Below are 18,977 nucleotides of genomic sequence, written 5' to 3'. Positions count from 1 at the left end.
AAATCATCAACAGACTAGACTAGAGGAAAAAGACCGTGGAAAAAAAACTAACTAAAAATAAAATTTCATAAATTCATACTATAAGGCTATGATGATCCCCAAACTTGGAAAAAAGTGAGAAAAATGTACAAAAATGCCTGAGGAGGGCATAAGGGTTAACAATCAAGAGGCAAACTAAACATTAATCCTGATTTGTCTTATTTCAGAAGCTAAGATAATATTTATCATAAACGGACCTGACAAATCATTTTCATTTTGTAAAAGTTAAACGCCTCATTCCCACAGAGTTGTCGTGTGTCATCCAAACACAAGGTGGCGGTAAAGCGTAAAACGTTACTGTTGGTTGCTTACATTTATTGAAAAGCAGGAAGAAGAAGCACGCCCATTTTGCTTGCGCTGTCTGCATCGAGGTGTGTTGAAATATCAACAGACACAAGAGGACAAAGAGCTGCAATGGATGGGTAAATTTGTTTATATTAAAATCCTTTATGTGCAGTTTTCACAGCTGTGGACGTGACATTGACAGAATTTATTTTCCTGCGCGTTATATAAGAAATGCTAAGCGTTAGCTCATCTGTAAGCAGTGAAACTGTTCATTGCTAAGAACGTGACATTAGCCAGCAAGCCCCAGTCAAGCATTATGGCATTATGTGTTGTTTAGCTTGTGTGGAGATGGGATTTCATGCAACGCCATTATTTACAAGCATATTTACTGTCACTTGGATCCTGTAACGTCGGAAATTACTTAGGTTCCTGCTAGCAGGGCAACATTCCTGTGGTGTTCACCCTTTGTCTTCCGTAAAACGAATAATAAGGTTAGCCACACTCAGAAACGTCACCGAGAAGTGAAATAAGTGTTAAGTAGTCTAATGATATATTGACGATTGTTTATCGTGTAAACAGCTTTTAGTTGGCCCGGTTTGTTATGGGCTGTGAAAGTCGACATGGTGCGTGCACCTGTCAGCTGGCGGTGTGGGCTTAATCTGAACTGAAATAGCGGTCCTTTGTCTGGCTGCGTGTTTCTCTGACCATACTGTCACAATATAACTGAAATGCAGCAATATGTGATGTAGATGTGGTCAGAGATTTGGTCACCTTTTAAAATGGTGACCATATAATACTGATTTTACAGATCAAAATATTTCTTTTCAAAAGAAAATTCAATTTAGAGCTTTGGTGGGAGGGACTGCACAACAAAACAATGGGCAAAAAAAAATTCTGAAGTTTTTATTTTCTTATTTTCACAAGGTTCAACATTTCTCATGATAGCAAAGGCACAAAATAATAAATAAATAAAATAAGGAAGCAAAATTTGGGGGAAAAGATGATAAAAAATATTCTGATAGTAAAAAGAATGTAATTGTATCACGTGTTATTATATATAATATAACATATTACGTAATAAGTTGTATTATTATTATTATTATTATTATTATTATTATTATTTGGCATCCCAGTTTCAGCTCAAGCACATGTGCTGGGTCTTATTTGTGTGGTTTTTGTCTGGGTCCCTGTAGTATAGCAGTACTAAATCACACAAAAAAAAACCTTTATATTATACTTTTTTTTTTTATTGAAATGAAAAATACTTTATTTATCCCCTAAGGATATATATATATATATATATATATATGTGTATATATATATATATATATATATATATATTGTATATCCAATTTCAAAAAGTACAAGTTAAACATTTGTTTTAGCTGACAATTGTTATTAGGCCACAGAACTTGATGGCACACAAAAGCCACACAGTCTCATTTTTATATGTTGGTAAACCATTTGAACCAAAGAGATTGATGAAACATTTTGTTTGGTATGCTTCAGGTAATTGGACACAGTATTCTTGGTACTTGGGTGCTGTATATTTGGAAGTATGAGCTAAACTGTAACAGAGAATTGAAGCTGTAGTTGTTCATGTATAATGGTACGATTAAAAAAAAACTGTCGTTTTGGTCTTTTTAAGTTGTTTTGTAGTATTTTCACAGCTAAAGGATCTGCAAAATAACTTTAATGTTTTATGCAGCTTCAGCTCTCATAGACATCAGAATACCTTTTCTGTTTTAACAAGGGTTACTTTAATCTTTGTTTTGACTTTGATCATATGAAAACTTTAAAGTATGACTGTAACAATATTCTATTTTTATTTTCTCTTCTGCGTTTTCTCCTTTGGCAGTGATGTTGCTGTTGGTGTGAAGGTAAACTGCAGACCTGATTTTATACTGCGTGTGCATTCCCCCCTCATATGATATTACACATTATCTGTATCTACAGATACAGACTTAAACCAGGCTCAGGATTTGGTATGTAAATTATAACTTTTTTTGTTTTCAGAGAGGCTCAGATGAGCTCAGCATGTACGGTAGCAGCCCCAACTCTATGACCGGTGAGTTCAGTGGTAGCTCCGATGGTACAGACAAATGAGTTTAATTATTAAATCCTTCACGGTTTACATACACATTGTAGGTGATTACGAGATTTCAAATTTGATTTTAGTGAATGAAATGTCTGCAGAAATAAAAGTAAATTTGGGAAATATACCATCCTGCTTAAAGGCATGTGAACAAGGTTACTGTGAATTTGGCATCAATATAATATTCTGTGTTTATGGTGACATGACCCAGATGGTGGCACCAACCAGGAGAAAGAGCTCTTGTTTGCATTTTTTTTTGTCTTTTGTTTGGTAGAAATGGATCAGTATATTGTTAAAAAAAAGCTTTAGTTCTGAGGAAATTATTATTTTAATTAATTGTATGTTTTTACTAAAATAACAAAGAGTATAACTGTTCATGTAATGTTATGCTTCAGTGCTGTAAATTTAGCTTCATGGATCTGTCAAACAGCAATTTATAGGGCTGTCACCTTTCTTTCTTATTTTCTTATCAGTGTTTCTTAGAGCCTGAAGGCAGTCAAACTATTTCTGTCTGATCAGTTCTCCCAACACCTACAAATATTTAGTCAGTGATCATAAGTTAAAGGAAAGTAACACTCCAACCTTTTTTAATTATATTTTTTTTTTTCCTTTTTTTCATTTGTCTGAGAAAATAACATCCTCCCCAGCCCTCCACAGCATATTATTATATTTTACTTTATAGTTGCTGCTAGCTAGCTAGCTGTCCTGTCTCGTGTTTCCCTACCAGCTCAGTTGCTGTCATGGCAGTCCTCAAAGTCATTCTTCATCCTTCCAGTGATTGAGAAGCAGCTGCCTAATATAACTGTTTAATAGCAAAGTTAAAACATTTTCATGGAGCACTTTATAAACAGTCTCACTTTATATTAACTACTACAGCTGGCAATAGAATCTGATTCTGTGAAAAACTTCCAGAGTATTAAAGTTCAATGTTTGTTTGCATGTTTATGTTCAGCAAATGGCAGCGACAGTAAGAAGCAGCGTCTGGATGAGTCGCCTCCCTCCAGAGTCCTCCACATCAGAAAACTTCCCAATGAAGTGACAGAGACTGAAGTCATTGCTCTGGGGCTGCCCTTTGGAAAGGTCACCAATATACTGATGCTGAAGGGAAAAAACCAGGTAGTAATCACTGCTGCTACTACTGAACAGTATTCCTCTCCAAACCTCAGTGTCTATAAGAGTCTTTGTTATTCTTCTAAAGCTGAACATTATGATACTCTTCCAGGCATTTCTAGAGTTAGGTACAGAGGAAGCAGCCATCACTATGGTGAACTACTACACAGCCGTCACGCCACAGGTCTGAAATATATCCGTTTTTCTTTTTGTTACTTATTTATTATTTTTTATTGTAATTGTAAGGTATAGTTAATGACTTTTTTGGGATTCTGTTTAGGTCAGAAACTCTCCTGTCTTCATCCAGTACTCGAACCATAAAGAACTGAAAACAGATTCTGCTCTGAATCAGGTAACGTTTTAACTGATTTACTCCAAACACTGTGTTTCAACTAGCCCAGCAAAGAGTGATGTAGTCATTGATGGCTTTGTGTCCTGCATTGTCTCGTTCAGAGAGCCCAGGCTGTACTGCAGGCGGTGTCAGCAGTTCAGGATGGGAGTTCTCCATCCTCTGATCCTGGAGTTTTGGAGCTGACTCCACCCCCCAGTCCTGTCCTGCGAATTATTATTGACAACATGTTTTATCCGGTAACACTGGATGTTTTACAACAGGTAAAATCTAACAAATCCACCAGTCCATTATCATAGATGCAGTCTGATTTGCAGGTTGACCCTTTTCCCGACTGGACCTCCAAAAGGGATTTTTACTGGACCTCGATAAAACAAGTTGTCATGGATGATCACCATACAACCTTTCATAAGCACATATTTGATAAGAAGCATGTTATTATCTGTCTTTTAATCAGAAATGTTAAAAATAATTTCTGTAGTAAACTGGGTTCAGGCTTGACTGTGATTCTGTTTTATTAATCTTTTTCTAGATCTTCAGTAAGTTTGGGACAGTGATGAAGATTATAACCTTCACCAAGAACAACCAGTTTCAGGCTCTTCTGCAGTTCAGTGACCCTGTCAATGCTCAGCAAGCTAAACTGGTAGGGTCACCACTGAAATAAGTCAACATGTACAAACTGGAGAAACTGTTATCCTTTGTCTTACTAAAGAATGATAATAAAATAACCTACAAGGCTTTGATTGCCTGTCATTTTAAGATGAATACGTGTTCATATGGCATATTTCCATATGAACATGTTATTTGTTGCATAACTGGGGGCAAATTAAGAAGTATTGCAGCCAGCTAAACTATTAGACACATTTGTGACATAGTTTGCCTACTATTTGTAAAGTTTAAAGAAATGGCCCCTTATATTAATTTCCTAATTTCTACTTTTCCCTAATCTCTTTGGAAAATAGCATGATGTTACTAAAATTAAAATCCCAGGACTTAGGAAAAGACTGCCTCCTATCTACATAGTTATGTACATGAATCACAGTGAGTAGGACTATATGGAAGTAATCTTTAGTCTTTCTTTCATAAAGACTCATTATTTCCTAAACTAAAGGAGAAACTAATGCAGGCATTGAATCTCTTTTCTCAAACGAGAATATAAACGGGTCTTATCCTGGTTGCCACTGAAATACTTTACACGTTGGCTGCTAATAAACTCACTGTTTCATTTCTGTATGAAAAACTTTTAAAATTCTTCCAGAGAATTCAGAGCATATGTCAAGTGATTTCGTTTTTCTTACCACCATCTAGATTTTGCCACTTTTGGAGTCTCTTTTGCTACAGGACACAAAACCCTACCTGCGACTGATGTGTGATTGTTACTGTATTAAAATTATTCAGACAGCGCTGTGGTGCTGGCAATGTGAGATTAATAGAGAAAATATCAGTTATAGTTTATACATGCGAAAGTCCTGAGAAGTTGAGTTATTGTTTTTAATGGTGTAAAATGTCATTTTATTATTTATTTTTCTCTTTATATTTAATTATATTGTTGTTGTTTTTTTAATTAACACTGAAAAACTCTTCCTCTTTATTTTGTTCCTTCTGCTCCAGTCCTTGGATGGACAGAACATCTATAATTCCTGCTGTACTCTGCGGATAGACTTCAGTAAACTGGTCAACCTCAATGTCAAATACAACAATGATAAAAGTCGTGATTACACCCGACCTGACCTCCCCACAGGAGATGGAGAGTCATCCAACAAGGACCATTCTTTATTGGGTAAATTCATCTCTGTTTACACAACATCCACCCATACGTCTGCCCAGGTATCCATTATTGTTAACTGTAACACACATGGCCTGAGTTGTTTACTTTGAATGGAAGACCTCCTCAAAGGCAGTGAAAAGGCACACCACTGCACCATTTTTACCAGTACATCATCACCCTTTCCACTCAGCCTGAGTTTGAATGTGTTTGGGACGTTCACCATATTAAATGCCATCTCTGATCTGAACAGGGAGTGTGAGGCTTCCTTAAGCTCCACAGTAGTCAGTGTGCACCAGTAGTGGTGCAGGAGATTAGAAAGAGGGGAAATAAACATAATTGCATGTTTCATGTCCTTAAAAGGTTGTGCAGGTTGCAGAGGATTTAAAATTGGGTGCAACAGGGTCATCAAGCTTATATACTGTTATGTTGACGAGGATTCCTGTTGTGTTGATCATAATAACACCTCACGATGGCAGGAGTGAGTGGAAGGTTAGCAGAGAAGGGAAACAAAGGAGAAGCTATTACCTGTGAGCACACACACACACACACACACACACACACAGTGCAGATTGTACTGGGGAGCTGGGTGAAAAACCTGCACAAGTCCAGATGATGCAGTCTTTTGCATTTGCACGCATCACTCCCCTAGAACATCTCGAGAACGTTTCTGGACTCTAACACATGTGAGAAGATGGCTTAATGAATCTCTCTATATGTTATATGTTATGCTCATGTGTAAAATCTCAGATACCAGCAGTTTAAACAGGTCCATACATAGTTAGGCACATAAGTCTGGTACTATGTTAATTAAAAAAACCTGCACTTACCTGATAACGAGGCTTAATAACTTGATATTGATTTCCAGCTCTCCTAGATATTATCTCATCAGACACATTTTTACATTTCACATTGGAAATGTCGAAACAAGTTGTAAAATTATTTAAAGAGACCTTTTTTTTTTTAGTATACTTTATACATGATTTAAGTTAGAGGCACGGACATTTACACAACATGCTTACAGACTATTGCTTACTGCAAACAGATATTGTCCTTTATTTTAGCCGTTTATGTATTTAAGGCACAAAATAACTTTTCTACTTTAGCTTTAAGGCATTTAGATTTATTAGTTATATAATGATGTAAATATGATAAAGACTATAACAGTTACAGTGAATATTTACAGAATCAACCAGCTTCAAGATTAAAGTCTGCAACCTTGTTTCAGACAGAGACAATAAATTTATATCCTACGTCAGTGGAACCACATGCATATATCAGTTGGACGAATGCAAAGTCATTAATTTACTTAAAAGCAGTTCAGACTTGATAGTCATGATTCACAAGGTTGAAAAATATCCTGATTCTAGCAATTTTAAGATGGAGCCATATGCTAACCCCTTTGTCTTAAGAGCTGAGATTTAGGGTGATTAAAATTATTACTTTGCAGTTCTCTTTTATGGCAGTGGTCATTACAGCATTCACTTGGCTTCCTCACAGATAAATTGAACAAGATGTGACTCAGTCCGACTCATCAGTGATCTTTAGTTTGGTATCATTTTATCTGCTAGACATAGAACATCACAGAGAGGGAACAGGATGGTGAAATTATGTTGTGTACAGATGTCCCAGTAAAAGCTCGATCGTCTTCCATTTCTACCTCACACAAAGAGAAAATAACATAACCTAATCAGAAGTTTCTATCCTGTAATATAGACGAAATGTAAGAATATTTAGTTTTTTTCCTTTTTTAACCTTTTTTATTGTTAATTTTGTTGAAAGCAACATAATTAGCTGAACTGCATTAAATTTAGTTGAATGTTCCATAAAACCTGGTTAAGTATAGTAATAGTTATTTACACAGTGATGGTAATTATCCATCATGGTTTTATACCGTTAGGTTGGATCTTGTGATATTTGTTGTCTCTGGTGTTGGGTTAGATAAGTAATCTGTGGTGTAAATCTAGTTGTCATTGTCTTACAGGTACCCCATCCGGAGCACTAGCCTCCTACTCTAGTGGAGGAGGTTACTCATCTTCTCTCTCCCTCTCACAGGGTGGAGGTACCTATACTTTCTTTTTTCTTAATTTTGTTATTCCATCACTTTGGTATTATTTTCTACAGGTTTTTCTGAACATCCTTGCGTTGATATAACAGTGAACTGGCAGTGAAAGACTGATAAATATAATAATGTTAATATGTTTTTTAAGCAAACAAACACAAGGTAGTTTTTGTTTCCTGGGGGCGGCATGGCTAAGTGGGTAGAGTGGTCGCCCTGTAACCCAAGGGTTGCTGGTTCGATCCCAGCCCGGAGAGCTCATGTTGAGGTGTCCCTGTTGAGGTGCCCCTGAGCAAGACACCGTACCCCTACTTACTTGGGTCATGGTTGAGCGCCTTGCATGGCAGCTTCCGCCATCAGTGTGTGAATGTGTGTGTGAATAGGTGAATGTGACATATATGTGAAGTGCTTTGGATAAAAGCGCTATATAAGTACAGACCATTCATTTATTTATTCCTACTTGTCAGCTGGAGATTATGGGCGTAAATTAGTTGCTACTCTGATCTGATGCTCATATATATATATATATATGTGTATATATATATATATATATATATATATATATATATATATATATATATATATATATATATATATACACATATAAATGTCTTTATATAAGTTCATTTATTTTCTTCCAGAAGTGCTGCATGCTTGCATCTGACATGTTTTCTCTCCTATGTCTTCCTGTCAGGAGCCATTAGTCCTCTGAGTGCTGCAGCGGCAGCAGCAGCTGCTGCAGGTCGCGTCGCTTTATCTGGGTCTGGAGTGTCAGGGGTCCTGTTGGCATCCAACCTAAATGAAGAGGTACACTAACCACAAGCAAAACTTTAACCTAAGCTTGTTTTTCTGTGTTAAAGTTTTATCTTAAATCATTCTTTTGAAACATCAGACAGGGCAGAATTATTTTGTTGAGTTGATCGAAGTACGAACTCCTGTGTGGTTGTATGTTGTATGGCTGCCATGTCCACTTTACCATGAGATTTTTTTTTATTTTCCTTTTCCTTATTAATCAGGTTAATCAAGTTAAGCCTGTGGGGGTTATTTAAGATAAATTAAATTTGTGATGACTGCGGGCCAGGATAATATTAAAATTTAAGTATTAATAGAATTTATTTAGATGTTTTAAGTCATATGCTTAAACTTTAATGTTATTTTTTAAAAAGAATTCAGACACATTACAATTTTCCCTCTTACAGTGTGTGTATACATACATATAAAGTGCTGCAATTTGACACTTACAGGAAATTTACCAGTTCTTTTCATTTTTAAGCATTTTCTCTTGACAGTGACATCTCATTTTTAGGATCTGTGTCAGACTGAACTTGTAGCCACTCTTGGATCCTGCATATAAAACATGTTTGTATGTGTCTCTGTTGGAGTTTTATATTGTAGTTTTTTATTAATGTCAGTATCACACGTAAAATATTTTTATTGTTTTACCACAATCTCACTGTTTGTATAAGATCTTTAAAGTAGTGTTCTTCTGAAACCTTGTAATTCTCTCTATACTGATAATCTACAAGTTTCAGTATTTTTACCTTCTTATTCTGTTTACTTCCTGTTTATTTTCTAACTAAATGTACACCTACCCTGTCACCTATATGAAATATCTATTTTATGTTCCACCTCTCTGTTGGATTCTCTCTCTCTGTGTCCGTCTGTCTCTCCTGGTGAGAGGATCACGTCACGGTGCACGATGTGTCCTGGATGTTTGAAAACAGCTCACAGTTCTCTCTCGTGACCAGTCAGATTCAGATCAGCATATACTTGGAGAGCAGTGTTGTGCAGGATTGCACTGAAAAGTTTTCAGAGAACCTTTAAGTGAGGATCCTTTTCTCTCCTCGGAGTAACATGATGCTTGTGCTTTAGTAAACTGTTGCTAGTGGCAAGGGGGAATTTTTTTTAATTTTTCCTAAATAATGTAAGAAATGGATGTAATCTAGTATATTTTTAACTCTGGCTTGTACTAAAATTTTAAAATGTAAATTTCGAACTTGTACTAGTAAATTTAAATGATGTTTTTTGTCCTCTGAAGTGTGAACTTGCACAACACTGCTTTGGAGTATGCTCAGTACAGTTCAGGTACTGGATTGTGGCAGTGTGGTGTGGGCTTTCCTCATGCAAGTCCAAATGATGTTCTTTATTCATTTGTTTTTATTTTGTTTTTGTTTTTTTAACTGAGGGATCACGTTGGAAGATTTAACATATTTGTCCAGTAAGCATAAATGAGACATAATAACAATGATAATAATTTTAATATCAGCAAGACTGAATTTTTAGTATTGAGTTCCACTTGAACAGAAATGTGGATTTATATAAGATTTAAAAAAAAAAAAAAAAAAACATTTTAACATTTATAGTGTTGTCTTTTGTGGACGGTCTGCTGGCAGAACATGGAGGCCAGTGTTAGTTCTGCCATCTTGTTTTCAGGAAAACTACTTTCCCCTCTTAATATGTTTGAAAAGGGAGTTGTGTTTGTCTGTGAACTTCAACTCTCTTGTGACTGGTGTGTTTAAATCTGTGTGGCACAGAGCTGGATTTAACTGACAGTCAACAGGCCTTTCAGACTGGAAACGGTCTGATTCCAGCCGCCAGTCAGCGAACTGCTGCATGCGTCAGTAATTGAGCATCCCGTTTAGATATAGGTACATAAAGCCATAATAGCTCAAGTCTTTTAAAAGAAGTCCCATTAATTTGTTTTTATTAATGGCTCTTTAAAACTTTTATTTTTTTATGTTGGTAAATGAAATTCTTTACTTGCCAGTCTAATCGGCTGATCTTGGACAGGACTACATTTGGTACCTGGTATCTTTAGCCATCTGCTTCATGATGCTGCCCCTTTCCCAAATCCCCATTTTTGGTTTGATGCTGCTCAGAGATTATTTTGTTTCTTGTTGTGAGTTATTTTCTTCTTTCCTCCCACCCTCCCCCCTCTTTTCCCCACTGTTGAATACATCCCTCACACTGAATGCAGTGTGAGTGTGTGCACGTGTGCATGGTTAACAATACTGAAAGGATTGTGTATGCGAGTGAGACTTGGTGTGTGTTTGTGAGCGTGCTGTTGGAATCGAACCAGCAATCATTCAGACTCCGTTGATGTTCCACTGATGCTCTGTTTACTGACCTCTGCTTTGGTTTTTGTCCTCCTCTCCTCCTTTCTCCCCTCCCCGCCTCCTTTCTTCCCTCTTACACTCCTCCCATCATACATTTATTTTCTCTCTGTTTTACCCCCTTTTATTGCTACATATTCTTTAATGTTACATACTTCTCTTAAACCCCCCCTATAATTTACCTTTACCTCTCAATTTATTTATTTAATTTCTACTTTGGTTATTTTTGCCTCCTTTTCCTCTCTTCACTTTTAAAATCGGATATAAACCCGACTTTGGCTTTTGCCATTTTTGAACCCCTTCCCAAACCACCCCCCTCATGCCCCTCCATCATTGCTGCACCCCTCATCATCATGGAAACCACCACCTCCCCCCACGTCCAACGCTGGACGGTCTGATCTCTACCTTCGTCTCTCCTCTTCCTCCTCCTCTGCTCCTCCTCTTCCTGTCCTCTGCTCTGCGGTCTCTCTCTCTAAAGATGGTCACGCCTCAAAGTCTCTTTACCCTCTTCGGTATGTTCAACCTCTACTATTCTATCTGTATATCTCTCTCTGTTAATCCAGTTTTGTTCACTTTTCTTCAGTGATATCGTGGGCACTCTGTTCCTCTAAATCTGCCTGTTTTTCCAAGCTCTTCTCTATCACATTGTATATTGCAGAGTTAAAAAATATTCTCCTGTATTTACTTTAAAAGCAGAGCGAGTGAGTCTAATGGATTGTCTGTTTGATCAGCTTATCTATTAACTGATGAGAACAAACACACAAAATAATGTTTTCAAAACTTCGAGCCAACATGTAAATACAAAGCCTGGTCCACAGCTTGTAGACTATAGATCCAAAGTTTTAACTAATTACTGCTTTATGTCAACCTACATATTATTTCCATGGTGGGGGGATAGTAATCCAAAAACAACTTTTAAATGATGCATAAAATTTTATGATCAAAGGGTTTTGAAATTAAGAGATTAAAAACTGTGCTGGTTTGGTCCGTCCATCACTGGAAGTGTATTAGGAGGAGATTATTACTGGCCAGTGTGAACAGTATGAGCAGCAGCAATAATAAGCACAAAATCTTACTTTATTTAAGCCTTAATGAAATGGCAGAAACAAATGAAGTCCAGTTTGGAGGAAGTGGTTTGAGCAAAGGACAGCTTTGGCTCCAGTTAGCAGGCTGCAGTTTAAATCAGGGGCCTCATTGGCAAAATATCTGATTTGCGCATCTCTGAGGCTGTTAACTTCATTCTTGCCCTCATGTTTATCAGTACAGAGTAAATCAGAAACCATTACATACATTTTTTTTTGTGTCATTCTATTAATTAATTTTCATGTGAGCTTTGCATCTCTGGAATATATTAGACATGTGACAACCCAAATCTCTGTAATATTTGCTCTGCACCACCTGAGGAGTTTACCCTGCCACCTAACTAATAGTAACTCTGTAAACTGACTGAGTGAGGCAGTGTTTGCGTACTGCAGGGAAATCCTGTCCAGCGTTTATGGCAAGCAAGTATGCGAGGTGCTTCTCACTCTTGGCTCTGACTTGTTTATCATTCAGGATTAATGCAAATACCTCAAACAATCACAGAAAAACTGGGATTACCCTGTCATACTCTTTGCAGTATGTTGTGCCTCCAGAAGATTCTACATGGATGCATCTCATCGGGAATACCTCCACCTTATTTCCTCATACATTCTCCAGTTTTCATGTATAAAAAAAACTGCTTTTATAACTTGACCAGCTTATTTTAGTGTTTTGTTCTCACCACCTCAATGCTTAAGCGGATCACAGCAATTCAATGAACTCAATAAGACTCATTCGTGCTCTTTCTTCTTGTCTTTTTTGCCTTTTTCTCTAGATTCTGTATTTATTTGTTGTAGACTTAGTACATTTTTGTTTCTTATTCTACAACACTGCAGTTAGGATTACTTACCACCCAGTCAACTAAACTGGAACTGCAGGATACCTGTAGATCTTTCAAGTGTTAGAAAAGTATCTCCATAAAAGGACTCAAAAGAACTAAGCTGTTTTTTTTTAAGGTCCTCTTTATGTGTTTCTGTTCTGTCAGGTTAGTGCATCTGGTTTAGTGAGTGTCTTTTTTCTGCACTGTCTCAGTCACCTTATCATGCTGAATACTGCACTCATGCAAAACGTTATCCTGCCAGTCAGCCTGAGCTGTGTCCCAGTGCTAAAACTCAGCTGAGGTGTCACAACGTTAAAAGATCCTTACACAGAAATATTTTGATTGAGTTTCTAGTGGAAGTCAAATGGGAAGACTCCATCTTTTTCTTTTCATTTGTCTATCTAGCACTAACTTTATTCCTTCCATCATTCACACCTCTTCTTTTTTTTATCTTCGTCGGCTCCATCTTTCCTGCTCTGTCTGTTCTATCCTCCTCATCCTCTCCTCCACCCTGCTTTCTCTTGCTCTCTCTTTCTCTCTCTCCTCCTGTCGGTCTGCCTCTCTCTCCCTTCAGGGGTCTATGGTGATGTCCAGAGGGTGAAGATCCTCTACAACAAAAAGGACAGTGCTCTGATCCAACTATCTGATGGAAACCAGGCTCAACTCGGTGAGTTCTGCGTGGCCACAGGGCCTTTTTATTTGTTAAACTGAGAGGGGATTATTTAAGTCTTGATATGTGCGCTTGTTCAGCCCATTTAGGAGGGTTTGGTTTGGCCTCAGCATTAGGAAGGACATGGATCAGTAAATTTTAATGGGAATTCCTGAGTGAAATTAAGTCAACCTGAGTATCAGCCCAAATTTGTGCACTCATATCATTGACCACTTTGTCAGTAAATTTACTGTCAATGAACAATTAAATAGCAACAAAAACACACTTTGTATTAAAGAAAAAAAGTTAAACTGCTCGGCTTTAACGTTCCCTTCTTTTTGTTTTTCTTCTTCGTAGCTATGAGCCACCTGAATGGTCAGAAGGTGTTTGGCAAAGTGATGAGAGTGACGCTGTCGAAACATCAGACGGTGGCTTTGCCCAGGGAAGGATTGGATGACCAGCTTCTAACTAAAGGTAAGATGATCTGCATCCTGAAGGGAAATCATTTAATACTGTTATCATGCCACAACTTTACATCATGGACAAAGTTCCAAAGCAATAGGTGAACATACAGGAGCGCCCGTTTCCATCTGGACAATGGACATTTTAAGCAGTTTACAGAATTATATTAAAGTTAAAGTTATATACCGATTATTCGTTTGAAGTGCTGACTTTCAGATTTGATTTAAAATTTAGTTCCATCTAAATTGACAGATGGATTTAGGAATTGCATCTGTTTGGGATGTAAGTTCTTCTTAATTGAACAGCTGATTCAGAAGATGTTCACAGACAGTTGCTTGCAGGCTTTTCCAGATAGGACATCATGCATTTCATTGTTCCAGTGAACACAACAACAAAAGATGCTTTAATGCAAATGAAAAAGGCCTATTGTTAAGCTGCAGAAGCTAAACAAACTGGAAAGAAATGCAAAAAAATGTGAGAACTTTTTATCTTTCTATCTGGGGAGCATATATGGGTGAGCTCTGCAACGTTAAAAGACCTAGACGTCCATGAAGTGGTGGACCCTTTTCATGGTGGAGAACATAAACTCTTACCAGCATCAAACCAAGTGAAATGAAGAGCATTATTCAGGAAGCAGACATATTATCATTATAGAGAATTCAAGGTTTAAATCGGGGATCCTCAGTCTTGGTGCTCGGGGGCCAGTGTCCTGCAGATTTTAGATGTTTCCCTGCTCCAGCACACTTGATTCAGACTCAGCGTTGTGTCTACTAATTGCTAATTGCTGTTGCAGCAGGGAAACTTCTCAAACCTGCAAGACACTGACTCGAGGACCAGGATTGAGAATTCTTGGTATAAACCATTCATAAACCTTGGAAACAAATCGGACACTCAGATGTTCAACAGTCAGACCAGATGTAAAACCCTTCTGACTGTTGTTTCTTTTGTTTGTTTTCTGTAGATAGGAGGGAAATGATAACATATTTTCCGTGTAATAAGTTTGTCTTAAAGATTAGTATAAAATAGCTGTAGAGGAATAAAAGCAGTACAGTGATGGGATAAAGCAGGAAAAACTCCTCTCTACTAAACCTTGTATTCCCCACTCCAGCAAGCATGCTGTTAGATTCCTTTCAGATGTGTAGTCTTGAGTTAGTTAAGGTTAATAATCACAGTTTAGATATTTTTAATCAGAATGTTGTTTAAGGTCTTTGATGTTGTTGTCTTGTCTGTGTTTTTCTTCCTCTTAGTTCTGTCATAAAATGCTGTTCCTTCAGGTTTATATCAGGTGATTAATTTGGCCTTTGTCGATACACTGACTGGCCACTTTAAGTACAACTAGTATCGGGTTGGAACTGCCTTAATACTTGGTGGTATATATTCAACAAGTGTTGGAAACATTATTTAGAAACTTCATCCATGTTGACATGACAGCATCACACAGTTGCTGCAGATTTGTCGGCTACATCCATGATGAGAATTTCCCGTTCCACCACATCCCAAAACTGCTGTGTTTGACTGAGATCTGGTGACTGTGGAGGCCATTGGAGTCCAGTGAACTCATTGTCATGTTCTACAAACCAGTTTGAGATGATTTAAGCTTTGTGACACGGTGCATTATCCTGATGGAAGTAACCATCAGAAGATGCTACACTGTGGTCATAAAGGACGGACATAGTCAGCAACAATACTCAGGTAGGCTGTGGGTTTTAAATGATGCTTAATTGGTACTAAAGGAATCATAACACCACCAGCAGCAGCTTGCTGTGAAAAACCCTGTTGGCAGGGCATAAAGTGGTGGTTTTTAGATGGTCAGTGATCTCATCCAGGTTATTTGGACTGATTGGAAAAAGGTGTCATGGTGTTCGTGTCTCTGAGGGCACACAGTGAGGACATATGTCCTGCCCCTGGGTTGGGAGCACTGACTGACTTCCTGATTTACTGAGGGGAGAAAGCTTATATAAACATTATACCCATTTTTTGTGAACCTTTGTTTGGGCATTCTTGATAATAACAGCACGCTCAAAGAAAACCCAGGAATGATCAGAGTAACATCCATCATCACAACCTTGACATTTAGAGATGACTAGACCCACACAGTGTCCTCTGTTGTGCATATTTTCTTTCATGCTGAGTTAGACCAGAGTTATCAAGAACAAAACACAATTATTTGGTTCTTCTGTCCTGGGGGTTATCAGCATGAATGTCAAAATCAAAAACAATAACTACACAATATCATTTCAGTAATAACAAACTAGGTCATTTCTTTCATTATGACAATGTTTTGTTTTTCCTGGACAGATTTTTCTGGCTCGCCCCTCCATCGTTTTAAGAAGCCGGGATCCAAAAACTTCCAGAACATTTTCCCTCCGTCAGCAACACTTCACCTCTCCAACATCCGGTAAAACAACCAGAAAGCACATCAGCTGTATGGTGAAATACAGCGATTACTTCCAGCCAGTAAGAGTTTGTCTTTCCTTGTTCAGGGATGGAGTTGGAGAGGATGATCTGCGCCTTCTGTTTTCCAATAGTGGAGGAACCGTGAAGGCCTTCAAGTTCTTCCAGTAAGAAATGCAAATTATAAATAGGTAGATGTCCTCTTGTTATGACATGGGAAGACAGGAGGTAATCAATAAGGAGACATTCTGGTTCTGTTATGTTCAGCTCTTGTCTCTACTCTCCTCGCCAGGGATCGTAAGATGGCCTTGATCCAGATGTCATCAGTAGAGGAAGCGATCCAGGCTCTGATGGACCTTCACAACTATGATATGGGAGGGAATCACCATCTTAAAGTTTCCTTTTCAAAGTCTACAATCTAGTCCTCACACCCAGGCCCAACATTAAGGTCTACAGCAAGCAATGAAGTCGCAACCATTCGTTCAGCTTTTCTGTGTATAGATTCAGTGGATTGCAGAACTGTAAATTCCACAGTGATTTTTTTCTTCTTTTTATTTTCCTTTATTTATATTTTTACTTTGGACCAGCAGAGGCGGTATTTGGCTCAGTCCCTGCCCAAAGCCGGTCCTGCCCTGACCAGTACGGTACCTTTAACAACAGCTGATTATGTTGTTTAGCTCCAGTAGAAGTGCGAGTGTTCTCCAGAGTATCGGTCCACGTCACAGCTGAATGTGGTTCCAGACCTCATCTAGTCTTAAGATACTCTAAACAGTCGAAACTTGTCATTTTAAATTTGTATCACTGCTAAGCGCAAATTGCTGCTTTGACATTGAATATTGCTCTACCCAGAGAAGACGACGATGATCTGCCAGCGTGGCGGTTTCAGTCTCTCCTGGGATTTTCTGTTGTAGTTTGAGTTTCTTCAATTATAGATGTGTCACTTTCCCCCACATGATGATGCTTCATGACAAACATTACATTGTTTTGTGCTCCCAAGAGAATGTCAATGTTCACCTCTGTTTCATCAGCGCTTACATGACTACTTTTTCTTTTATTTGAAAATTCAGTTTCTGAAACATCCTCAGTGAGCTGGTTTGCTCCCTCAGATCTCTATTTTATATATTTTAATGGATTAAAAACAAAATAAACAAACGCAAAGTTAAAAGAAATGGAGAAATGGGGGATATTACCCTGAAAGTCTGGTGCAGTGTAAATACAGTGGCATTTAAAGGTTTGGGTACCCCTTTTTACATTTTTTTTTTCTTCACTGAATAGCTAAATAAGTAAGAGAATGAACTGATTTCCAATATACATGACACATTTCTTTCACATTTCAAGCTAATTGTTATTTTTGTACTTGCTGTTTCCATATTTAAAATGACCAAAGCAGAAGCTGTCTACCCACAGATTGTAAGTGGAATGACTGCAAGTTTAATGGAAGAGCCTTCTGCTTTCTGCTTTTAAGGTTTTGCTTTGTGGATGCGGAGGTGTGTTTAGGCGAAGGTCATTAATCATAAAGCATATTTAAATACAATAAAAATGACTGGGACGTTTCATAGTTGAATAAAATGGCCACCAAAACAGCAGAGAAATAACAGATGATAAAACACATTAAATAGGAATAAATTGGCAATAGAATTAAATAGTGCAAAATTGACTGTCTAAGCATCATAATCACATTAAAAGTGAAGTTTTAGTTGTGTTAACTGCCATCATCTTTTTGCCAAAGCCATTCATTAATGCTCAGCTTTTTCTTTTTTTTTTCTTTGTAGTATAATTTAGCTGTCCTTTAATGTCCCACTGGCTATAGTACAAGCTCAAAGTAGAACTGATCCACCCCTGATTTCCATGAGCAGCAGTTGACAGGTGTGTTCATGGTGCAACCATTTAACTCCACTTCCAGACATCGTTATGTTAGCTGAGTTAACGCCACTGTTTATTTTAAACTTGGTGTTTTCTGCCCCCCTGCTCAGTCTGTTAGCTGGTGTTCAGTTAAACCTCTGCCCTGTTTAGCAGCAGAATTTCCTCAGTATGGAGGGCTTATTTTAACAATTTGATCTGAGGTAATTAAAAGTTCATTTTCTTGTTGTGATGAATTTTGTTGTTAGGACAACAGAGAGGTTTTTTCCTGATGACATGTCCGTATTTGTGCATCTCAGCGGCTCCTGTTAACCATCGTGTCATAGTTGCACCACAAACCTCTAAACACATCACTGTTATTAATTTGTAGCTTCATGGGCATCAGTGATTTTAACTTTTAGATTGTTAACTGCTTAGGGGAGTAAACGCTGACCATCGAGACAAAGCTTAAGGAGTCCTAACAAGCCATAACCCAAACAAGTTATTGAAAATCTGAGATTTGGTTAAAAGTAAGGAGTGCTCAGATTTTGAGTACCCAAACTTTTGCATGATTCTTGACGATTGAATTTTTTTTTTTTTTTTTTTTACACAAAAATTGTACAATTTGCTTAAGGAGAAAGTTTAATCTTTTACCTGGAGATCAGATTATCCTCCACTCACTTAACTATTCATGGAAACAGATTTTTACCCACTTGTCACTGTATGACCAGATCTGCATCCCGAGCGTATCCTGGTACTTTGCAGGAACAACTTAACCAAATAATACTGAAACAACTTGCACATTTAAGCTGTTGCTGCACCAAGCAAAGAATTCAAAATATAGTTAAAAGACCTAATCTTAAGTAGATTTTCTGTCTGAAATCCTCAAAGAAAATGCGGTCAGTGCAGCGTGTTGCA

At 37.6% G+C, this 18,977-nt stretch overlaps 1 protein-coding gene across 1 annotated transcript; it reads left to right on the top strand.

Annotated features, from left to right (window-relative positions):
- Positions 1-376: 376 nt before the first annotated feature.
- On the top strand, positions 377-18,593 carry LOC121644461 (polypyrimidine tract-binding protein 2-like). Its single transcript, XM_041992388.1, has 17 exons — positions 377-461; positions 2,183-2,204; positions 2,341-2,392; positions 3,372-3,535; positions 3,642-3,713; positions 3,810-3,881; positions 3,983-4,141; positions 4,411-4,521; positions 5,490-5,658; positions 7,628-7,705; positions 8,397-8,509; positions 11,294-11,327; positions 13,290-13,382; positions 13,722-13,838; positions 16,125-16,224; positions 16,310-16,387; positions 16,513-18,593. The coding sequence occupies exons 1-17, from the start codon at positions 454-456 to the stop codon at positions 16,640-16,642; spliced, it is 1,572 nt and encodes a 523-aa protein (XP_041848322.1). The 5' UTR covers positions 377-453; the 3' UTR covers positions 16,643-18,593.
- Positions 18,594-18,977: the final 384 nt, after the last annotated feature.

This window comes from Melanotaenia boesemani, chromosome 8, assembly GCF_017639745.1.
Source record: "Melanotaenia boesemani isolate fMelBoe1 chromosome 8, fMelBoe1.pri, whole genome shotgun sequence".
Classification (NCBI taxonomy): Eukaryota; Metazoa; Chordata; class Actinopteri; order Atheriniformes; family Melanotaeniidae; genus Melanotaenia; species Melanotaenia boesemani.
Note: the sequence above shows the minus strand (reverse complement) of the source record. Positions and strands in the feature narration are given on the sequence as shown.